Source organism: Neofelis nebulosa, chromosome 2 (assembly GCF_028018385.1).
Source record: "Neofelis nebulosa isolate mNeoNeb1 chromosome 2, mNeoNeb1.pri, whole genome shotgun sequence".
NCBI lineage: Eukaryota > Metazoa > Chordata > Mammalia > Carnivora > Felidae > Neofelis > Neofelis nebulosa.
Genome location: NC_080783.1, coordinates 59,253,627 through 59,263,817, shown reverse-complemented (window position 1 = coordinate 59,263,817; position 10,191 = coordinate 59,253,627). Strand labels below are relative to the sequence as shown.

The following is a 10,191-nucleotide window of genomic DNA, read 5'->3' as shown; positions in this document are numbered from 1 at the left end:
TTGACACACCAGAGTCTTTCCTTTAATTGTTAATGCATTTTTGGCTCAGATAAACAGATCAAGGCAGGCTTAAAATATGAGGCCCAGATACATCTAGCAGCAGAAAATTAGTTGTATAGCAAATGTTTGGAGTGTACTTAATAGACTAGGGGTTTTCACTTTCTCCAGTAGACCTTATAGGCAAGAGGGATTTGCATCTCCTGCCCCCTCTAAATAGGAGTAACACTCCTGAGGCAGAGAAAATATCCTTCCTGGCTCTTTTATTTGCCAGGGTTGGGCTGGAATTAGGGTGTTATAGAACAAGTATTAAATGAAAGCTCAGCAGAAATTGTGGGAGAGTTCCTCAATTTTCAATTAATTTTCTCCATTCATTTGATCTCAAGGCTGGCGCTTTTTAAAACATAAATATGTGTTAGCTATAAAAGATTCCCTTCTAATCAAAAGCTGCATTTCATTTGCACCCACAACTGGCAAGCTCCAACTGTGGAAAGGATTCACTGCACTCAACAGGCGCTTCCATCTGTACCCGCTTCCTTCGCCCTTGTTCATGGCAGGCGACTATGGTACACAGGGGTAGCCTTTTTTTTTTTTTTTTTAACTCAAGTTATTAATGTATCTCCCCAATTCCCACACCGTGCTGACCTGATAATCACTGCTCTAGTGTAGATCATGCAAATGAAAAGCGTAATTAACTGAGCAAATGATTAAAAAAGGGAGCGCTATGGCTTACCAAATAAGTAAATAAAGGCAGGTTGGAGGAGGACAGGTCAGATAAATGCTTTTTACGAGCTCCTCTCTGTTCCCTCTCCCCTGACCCCGCCCCCGGGGTATCTCGGTCCTGGTGGTCGAGGCTTTGGCAGCAGCCAGCAGGGCCTGTGTGAAAACCTTCGGTTCCTCCTCCCCCGGCGCCTCCCCTCCCGCCCACATCCTCAAGTCTCCCCAGCACCACCTCACCCCACCTTGGTGCTGTGTATCCGCTGCTAACTCTGCGACTGGCCGAAGCCCCAGGGAGACTGGACAGCCACCTAATAGTTCGAATTATTCCGAAGATAGCTGGTCCTCCCCGTCCCCACCCTGTTTCCTGTGCATCGGGGAGAAGCATTTTTTTTTTTTTTTTTTTTTTCCTGTAGTGTAGGAGCTCCAATCCTTCGGATCAGCGCTAATGACGGAATTGTTCCTCCGGCTTTGCCTTCTAAATGCAGCAACTTGAGCAGTTGCTCGGATCAAAGCTCTCGGGAGAGGCAAAATGGGAGAAACAATATTTGTTCAAAGGAAGTGTGAACTCTTCCCTTTAATTACCCTATTCTTCTTTATTAGGATTCCTACTGCATTTTTTTTCCAAAAAAAAATTATGTTGATTTCCCATAGTGTATTTACGATGTAAATATATTCCAAGATGAAAACGTCACGGATCAATTGTAAAGGACCCGGATACATAATTTTAAAAAATCAGTTTCAGTGTATATGAGGTTCTCACCCCACTTTCGCTGCTCAGTCAGATTTGTTTATGCAGAATCGACATTTAATAGTGCTAATTGCACTCCAGTTAAATTGCCCTGATTGCAGAAAGGGAAGCAATTTTCGTGCTCTCTGTCTGGGTTTGGAAGAAATTGTTTTATATTCACCTCTTTATAAAGAAGTGGAGATAAGGCACCGGGGCCTTTGCACAAATTGCACTTAGGGGCTGACTGGCAGCATTCAGGCGCTATAATAGAGCATTATTTGGCCGTTTTGAATAATGTAAAGCGTTTGCTGAAAGCTATTCTCCCGAAAATTGCTTTAACTTTTAAAAGGGTGATGATTCACTCCAAACCAGGCCTTTGTTACATTGTCATTATTTCCCCAAATGTTTTAACAGTCAGCTCAACACTTTAGCATAACACATTGATCTTTGTTTAAAAACTAGATTTTTTAGAGGATGAAAAAAATCTGTCACACGAAAAAAAAAAACAACTGGACCTCTTTGGAAAGATCTCCTTGGGGCCCCACCTTAGAGTTAAAGTGGCCGGGGTATCTGCCTGCGTTCGTTTGGAAGATTCCCCTAACTTTTATTGTGATCCGGATGCGTGTATCTAAAGGAATATCCGAGTACCCACGTAGAGAGTCTGACAGCTGGAACCACATTGAAAACGGCAGGAGGGGGAGGGGAGGAGAGGAGGAGAAGGAGAAGAGGAAGGCGACCAGGGCTCCCGGAGCCCTAGGTACCAGCGTGAGCTGTTTTAAATGGTTGACTTGAAAATGTCACTAGTGCTAAGTGGCTTTTCGGATTGTCTTATTTATTACGTTGTCAGGTTTCCTTAAGGAGGGGGTGTGTTGGAGGTGGGGGAGGAGGTGGTAAGGGGAAACCTCTGCGCTTCTCCTACCGGGCTGCGGTGGGTGAGTCGGAAACGCCTCGCTGCCACTTAACAATCCCTCTATTAGTAAATCGACACGGAGACTCTACTGGAAGCCGAGACCGGTCTCCCCTTGCAGGGCAGAAGTCACCTGTTGGGAACGGCTCCGGGTCCCCCTGCCGGGCTTTCTGGCTCTTCCAGTCTGCCAGGATTCTCCCTTAACCTTCCACCCCGAGTCCCCCCCCCCCCCCCCCGCGGGGGGCTTTTGACACCTTCCCTCCTCCCCCCGCGGACTTCCACCACAATCCCCCAGGGCTCAGTGCTCCAGCTTCGCCGCGCTAGTCTCCCGATTCTCCCCCTCTTTCTCTGTCACATTTTCCTCGGTGCTTTCGCCACCTTAAACTAAAGTGGGGGAGGGCACCATTCTGAGCGAAGGTGTTATAACGATAAGCAAAGAAAGCAATCCTTACAGCCCTCCCACCCACCGAGTGCACTGAGACGCACGCAGGCTCCATCTTAGGGCCGGGAGAAGAGCCACAGTGGTCGCACGTTTGGGCCAAGAGATATTGCAAAGAGGAGAGAAAACACTGGGGGCACAGTTCCACTCGTGCTCACTTACTCCCCTCCGCAACAACTCTTTTGCACCCAAGCATTTGGAGGTTGTGGTTTACAATGTCTCTTAAAAAGCAGGATGTGGGTTTGGAGGGGAATGTGGTACATTAAACCCGTAGTACCCAGGTCTGTCCGAGGACGCTGGCATTTCTGGTTCAAAAGCAGCTCCAACTGCCCTGAAGAAGAAAGACAAAGTGAGATCCAGAAAGAAAAACAAACAGCTCAGCGATTGCTGAGGGACTCTAGCACGCGCAGTTGTCAGTTTGAGGACACCTCTTTTCACACCGACAAGATCCGGAGAGGACTTCATGATGCTTTCAGCCTACAAAATGTGGAGGCGCCCACGTGTGGCCTTGTCCCCCGCACTCGCGGATGGAGGTCCCCGAGAGAGGCTCCTGGAGCGTGTCCAGGAAAGCTGGGCTCTGGATGGGGGAACCCATCTCTCAACACGGTGCCCTTGCTGTGCAAAAGAGCCTCTATAGGCCCAGGGGCTCTGGAGTGGGAGCGGGTTGAAGCTGGGGCAAGAAAACTCGACTCCAGGGTGAAACGTGACATGCAAATCTTCACCCGGTTAAACAAACAGCCGAGCAAGCTGCAGCTTCAGCGCGGGTGGCGGTGGGGGCGGACGCAGCTCACGCCGGTCTCTGTTTCCAAAGTTGTTACAACGTGAAAATAAGCGGCTTCGTGAAGCGTGTTGTATGGGCTGATGCCTCCCACCCCCACGCCAGCCCCCAGCGAAACCCGGCAGATAATCAGCACTTCCCACTGTTTAGTCGTATTTGACAACTGGGTTAACCTGGTATCTAGGCGCTGGCGAAACGGTACAAAGGGTGCCCTCAATTACCACTAGAAGCTTCTGGTGTGAGTGGCACTTGTATTACCCCCTGGGTCAGAGGCCAGAGCGACAATTAGGAAGTCACTTAGACCTCTGGGGGAAAATAGCGGGATGCGCAGGCTCCAGGCCCTCCCAACAAGTCTGTGGGTGTAGACCTGGACATAGAGGCCTATTTCTCTCCTCTCAGAGGAGTTGTCCTTTCGCGCCCTCTCCTCAATGTGACTCTGGAGTGGGTAAAACCGAATCCACTGGGGAAAAGGAACTGGGTAGAACACAAACAATGATAAAATTGCGAGCGAGAATGATGGATTCCAGCTGAAGTTGTGCTGCGCAGGCGAGAGCTTAGACACACAAAGTGCGCGTTGACATTTCCGTCTTTACTTGGGCCTTGCCAGTGCGGCCTCCGCCAGGGCGCCCCCTCCCCTCTTGCCTTCTTTCCCACAAGTGGGGAGTGGAATCGGACTGTCAGTCCTAACTTGCATCATCTCGGGGTGGTTCGGGGGGCTTGTGTCTCAGTCTCAACGCTACTTAAACCTGGCTTAGTGCGTGAGTGTAAATTTTTAATTGCACTGTAATTTCTTCAGTCTCTAGCCCGCGCCCCCCCCCTCCCCCCCAACACAGCGCTAGCCGCCTTGACTGGCACGCGCCGGGAGCCCTGGCTTGGGCCCCTCGGCGCGTCTGATTGGCTGCGGAGCAGCTCCCGTCTGCTCCGCCTGCGCCCTCATTGGGCGAGAGGCGCAGCCAGCGGCACTTCAAAGCGGGTGCTCCTCGCACTTAGGCTGAGTTTAGCCGGCGGGAGCCCGGAGTCCGCTCGGCGCGAGCGCGGGGACGCGGGAGCTGCGCGGGATCGGAGCAGCCTTCCGGAGCAGCCGCCAGGCTCAGTCCCGCTCCTGGCCCCGCCGCGCAGCCTACGGACCTGCTATGGCCACGTCTATACTCGGGGTAAGTCGGAAGTGCGACAAGGCATTTGCTTGTTTTAACTGCAGCAAATTTTCGTTATGGCTTCTCCGCGTCCGCAGCTCCGGAAAAACTGTTGCTGCCGGACTGCAGCTGCAGCTTCAGCTCCTTTTAGCACTTTCCACATTTCTGGGACTGATTCTTTCCAAGTTATTGAAACCTAGGAGATGCCTTTGTAAGAAAATGATTTGTTAAGCTAGTCTTTTTTTTTTTTTTTTTTTTTTTTGTGGCTTTAAAGAAAATCTAGAGGTTTCTTTTCTTCCCCTGGTGATTTATACCCCCCCCCCCCCTTGCTTCGGGGATTGTTGCAGTTACGCGACAGTGGTGTTTCCATAAAACAGCCTTAATCGTTTTTCAGTCCGTGTAGTCACGTTAACAAACATTTACACTTCTGTGGCTCCCCAGTTCGCCTGTGACTTTGAAATCCATCGCTGGGTCCCTTCTCCTCGGATTCTTGTTTTCATAATCAAGGGGTTTTTTTTGGGGGGGGGTGTAAACATTTAAAACAACGTTTTCTATTAAAAAGAGTCAAGTCGTAGTCACCCTTGGGAGGAGTGCCCCAAGTTTCCCCCGCCCCTGAGCCGCTGTTTCGGCCGCCTCCGCCCTCACCCGGTGTTTGTTGTCGATGTGTTTACTTCCGTGCTTTACCCGAAGGGCGATTTGGGGGCCTGAATGAGAGGATCGGGCTTACGGCGAGCGGGAGGCGAGCAACCCGAGTCCGGCCCTGCGCAGGGGTTGCAGCGGCTGAGACTGGGAGAATCGAGACATCTTTGATTTGTAGCCCCACCGGAGAACAACTTTCCAGCGCCGGGACCCTCACCCTTGGGATCGCCCTTGCCCCGTGCGGGGCGCGGCGCATCCTTGGCAAGCGCGCGGGGAGGAGGCGCGAGCCCAGGAGCCACGACCCCCCGGGACCAGTCGAGGGGAAACGAGGCTGCTCACGGGTGCACTTTGTGTCTTCCTCCCACTTCTTCCTGCCCTCCTTCTCCTTGCTCCCTCCCTCACCCCACCCACTTTAGGAAGAGCCGCGCTTCGGAACAACCCCGTTGGCCATGCTGGCGGCGACCTGCAACAAGATCGGCAACACGAGCCCGCTGACGACGCTGCCAGAGTCGAGCGCCTTCGCCAAGGGCGGCTTCCACCCCTGGAAGCGCTCCTCGTCCAGCTGCAACCTCGGCTCCAGCCTCTCGGGCTTCGCCGTGGCCACCGGTGGCCGCGGCTCCGGCGGCCTGGCGGGCGGCTCGGGCGCAGCCAACAGCGCCTTCTGCCTGGCCTCCACGTCCCCCACGTCGTCCGCTTTCAGCAGCGACTACGGCGGCCTCTTTTCCAACTCGGCGGCCGCCGCGGCGGCGGCGGCCGGAGTGTCCCCGCAGGAGGCGGGCGGCCAGTCGGCCTTCATCTCCAAGGTGCACACGACGGCGGCCGACGGCCTGTACCCGCGCGTGGGCATGGCGCACCCGTACGAGTCGTGGTACAAGTCAGGCTTCCACTCGACGCTGGCGGCGGGCGAGGTGACCAACGGCGCGGCGTCGTCGTGGTGGGACGTGCACAGCAGCCCGGGCTCGTGGCTGGAGGTGCAGAACCCCGCTGGGGGGCTCCAGAGCTCGCTGCACTCGGGCGCCCCCCAGGCCTCGCTGCACTCGCAGCTCGGCACCTACAACCCCGACTTCAGCTCGCTCACGCACTCGGCCTTCAGCTCCACGGGCCTCGGCTCCTCGGCCGCCGCCGCCTCGCACTTGCTCTCTACCAGCCAGCACCTGCTGGCTCAGGACGGCTTCAAGCCGGTGCTGCCCTCCTACTCGGACTCCAGCGCCGCGGTGGCGGCTGCTGCCGCCAGCGCCATGATCTCGGGCGCCGCGGCCGCCGCCGCCGGGGGGAGCTCGGCGCGCTCAGCCCGCCGCTATTCCGGCCGCGCCACCTGCGACTGCCCCAACTGCCAGGAGGCGGAGCGGCTGGGCCCGGCCGGGGCGAGCCTGCGGCGCAAGGGCCTGCACAGCTGCCACATCCCGGGCTGCGGCAAGGTGTACGGCAAGACGTCGCACCTGAAAGCGCACCTGCGCTGGCACACGGGCGAACGGCCCTTCGTGTGCAACTGGCTCTTCTGCGGCAAGCGCTTCACGCGCTCGGACGAGCTGCAGCGGCACCTGCGGACTCACACGGGCGAGAAGCGCTTCGCCTGTCCGGTGTGCAACAAGCGCTTCATGCGCAGCGACCACCTGAGCAAACACATTAAGACGCACAACGGGGGTGGCGGGGGCAAAAAGGGCAGCGACAGTGACACGGACGCCAGCAACCTGGAGACGCCCCGCTCCGAGTCCCCTGACCTCATCCTGCACGACTCCGGCGTCAGTGCCGCCCGGGCTGCGGCTGCGGCGGCGGCTGCAGCGGCGGCGGCGGCGGCGGCGGCGGCCTCGGCGGGAGGCAAGGAAGCCGCGTCTGGCCCCAACGACTCTTAGAGGCCGGGCGAGAGGTGCGAGCGAGCGAGTAGAGACACCGAGAGCGAGCGAGAGGTTCGGAGGGCCAGCGAGCGGGGCACGGACGGGTGGGGGCTCCAGTGACGTCCCCGGGCCAGCACGAAGTGCAGCAGCACCCGGCTGCCCGGCCGCTGCTCGCCGGCCAAGCCAGGAGCTCCCCTCTGCTATCGCAGCCCAGACGAGAATCGAACTCGTGATCCTGGAACAAAAGCAAACCACCCTCCGACACAAACAACACTAAAAAACTGCACACAGACAGACATGAGCACACACCGGAGACCTACAGCCACAAGCACGCACATTCGCGCGCGCGCGCGCACGCACACACGCACACACACAACACTCGCACAAACTTCTCGAGCGAAGAGCAATACACAGAAACACTCCCACCTCCCTCATCGCCCCCCCCCACTACCCTCCTCTTTCCTTTTCTCAAAAAACAAGCCACCACTCTGCAAAGGACTGTCAGAATATTTGAAAACAAACGGGACCTATAAAAACAGACCCTTTGTGTGGATTATATTATATATAAAATGCTCCAAGTCCTGCTTGATATCTACTTACAATGAGACTTTTTTCCTAAAAAGGAAGCATCAAAAAAGGCTTAAGGTGAGAAATTAAACTGGAAGTCTAGTGACAGTTTCTCTGTATTTCATAACATCTGTATAAATAGGGTTCAAAAGATTGTGTTCTTTTTTATTTTCTTGTAAATGTTCATTCGAATAGAGGGTTTTTTTTTTTTTTTGGTGAATTCCTGAAATTCAGGGAGTTTTTTTTTTTTAATTTTCTGATGCACTTTGTGAAAGTCAGTATATATGTAAAAGATATTTAAGATGTTGAGTTATCATTTCACTCACAAACACGTAAGTTAAGGTCATCTAAAGAAATTAAATGCGTTTATCTGTATGAAGAAAATCTTGACATCATATTTTCATTTTGGTATTATTAAAGGACTCTGAACAATACACTTCCTTTTTTTTTAATCCTGTTCCCCTGTCAATATCCTTTATGTGGGTCGACTTTTTTTTGTTGGGAAAAAAATTCCTTTAATGTTAGTTTTAGGTAATGTAAGGTTTATGTGAGTTATAAAAGCCATAATACATATACGTTTTTGAGAAGTCAAAATTATTTATTTGTATATCAATAGTGTAAATTAAATTGGGTTATAAGAATGTGTAGTTGTATTACTTAATGAGAGAGCTCTCAAAAGGTGACATTTTAAAACTCTAGGAGCGCCTAAAATAAAACCAAGATCCTTGGCAGCTTTAACTGGGTAGGTGCCTACACCTCCCGGGAGGGGTCAGACAAAACTCCAGTGGGTTTGTTTGTTTTTAAGAAGCGATTTAAAAACAATCTGTGAAAGGAAAAAGCTTTTTAAAAGAAGTCTTTTAGCTCCCAAGGCCCTCTACGTTGGGAGGTGACTCAGGGGAATAAATCGCTAGAGTCAATACCCCGGAAAAGACATTTCATGCCTAAATGAAAATCTTGTTAAATGTTATTAATTTTGACTTAGAGCACACAGCAGCCCCCTGTGCCTTGTATTCCCTTATTAGGGATTCATGTCTTATCAAATATCTAATTAATCTCCTAGACATCATTTGTTCTGGCCAACTTTATCTCAGCTGGTCCACGGGGAAAACTCCAAATATTCTCCGTGACAAAGCTCCCTTGAAGATCTTTTTAATTGTCTAAATTAACTGCACCAAATTTGCATGTCAAACGGTAAAGGGCAACCTGAGATAAAATGTAAACGTTTTAAAAGCCCCCAAACTAAGCACTTGATTTGATAACTAGGCTTTTTAATGTTATGGAAGACAACTGCTCCTTTCCTTTTCAAAGACGGCTGATCTATGCAAATACTGAATTGGAAATGCCTAGGTCCCCGCGCCGTCAAATGGCCCTCGCAGGTTATTTGAATATCAGTGGCGCTGCTTCTGAAAAGGTTCAAGGATGCTCTCTGACTTCTTTGTGATTACTCAGTGCGGCGTCTTATTCTGAAGAAAAAAAACTCAGGAATAATTAAAGGCTGGGATCAGGCCTGGGAACACATTTGGGACAGGAATCTCATTTAGACAGTCTCTTTCAAAATAAGGCACAGTTAAATTGACCAGAAGGCAATTATTGAAATGAAAATTATTTTCACTCTCTTTGTCTCCTGACCACCAACTTAACAGCCCCAGTTTAAAAGAGAGGGAGAAGAGAGGGAGAGACGAAAAAGAAAATTGTTAAATGAGATAATTTCGCAATTCGAAAATGTTAATTTAGAAAATAAAGTACATATTTACAGAATAAAAATATTTCGAAAAGGCTCCCCCACACAATAGGAAACAAAGTCAGCACCAGTGGAATTTTTTTTTAAATTATTATTACTGTCCATCTTGAGAACTTGAATGGAGGTTTGATTTTGGGGGAAGAAAAAATAAATTATTGTTATTAACAACCAACAAATTGTTTTCTCGCAAACTCTGCTCTGAAAAGCCAAGTAGCAAAGTGGCGATAAAACATAGAGCTAAGGTCCCCAGAGGGGCATTTTGCAGCGTGGGGTTCCGTGGTTTCTTCTCTATCCTCGTTCTTGCGGTCCCCGCAGCCTCGGTACCCCGCTCTTCTTCCTCGAGTTTTCCTCTCTGACCATGTTCTCTCCCCGCTCAAACAGCTCATAACCGGGGACCTCGCAGCCCAGCCCCCCGCGCGCCTTCTGGGTCAGGCCCGGTCTTCTGGAGAAGCTGGCAGGGGTGCGTTTGCTCCGGGGGCTTTGGGCCGCCGCGCAGAGGGCCGAGAGAGGGTGCCGGGCGCGTTTGGGGACTGCGGGCCGGCGGCACCGAGGTGAGAGTGTGGTGGGCTTTCCTGAGGAAGAGGGCGCCCGGGCGTCTGTCCCAGGCAGCTTTGTTTCTCGTGGATAATAAAGGCAGATCAAAGGGCCTGGCCGTGCAGGTCCCGCTCCCCGCGCGGCTCCCTCCGCAGCCCAGTGATCAAGGCCTCT

General features: G+C 52.1%; 1 protein-coding gene across 1 annotated transcript; it reads left to right on the top strand.

Moving 5' to 3' along the window:
- Nucleotides 1–4,581: 4,581 nt before the first annotated feature.
- Nucleotides 4,582–9,548, top strand: SP9 (Sp9 transcription factor). Its single transcript, XM_058713668.1, has 2 exons — nt 4,582–4,722; nt 5,757–9,548. Exons 1-2 carry the CDS (start codon nt 4,702–4,704, stop codon nt 7,191–7,193), a joined length of 1,458 nt encoding a protein of 485 aa, XP_058569651.1. The 5' UTR covers nt 4,582–4,701; the 3' UTR covers nt 7,194–9,548.
- The last annotated feature ends 643 nt before the right edge of the window (nt 9,549–10,191 follow it).

Excerpts from the sequence above, each read along its gene's own strand:
- SP9 (XM_058713668.1), top strand. The coding sequence starts at position 4,702 with ATGGCCACGTCTATACTCGGG. Across the intron at positions 4,723-5,756 it reads TGGCCACGTCTATACTCGGG|GAAGAGCCGCGCTTCGGAAC; the intron begins GTAAGTCGGAAG and ends CACCCACTTTAG.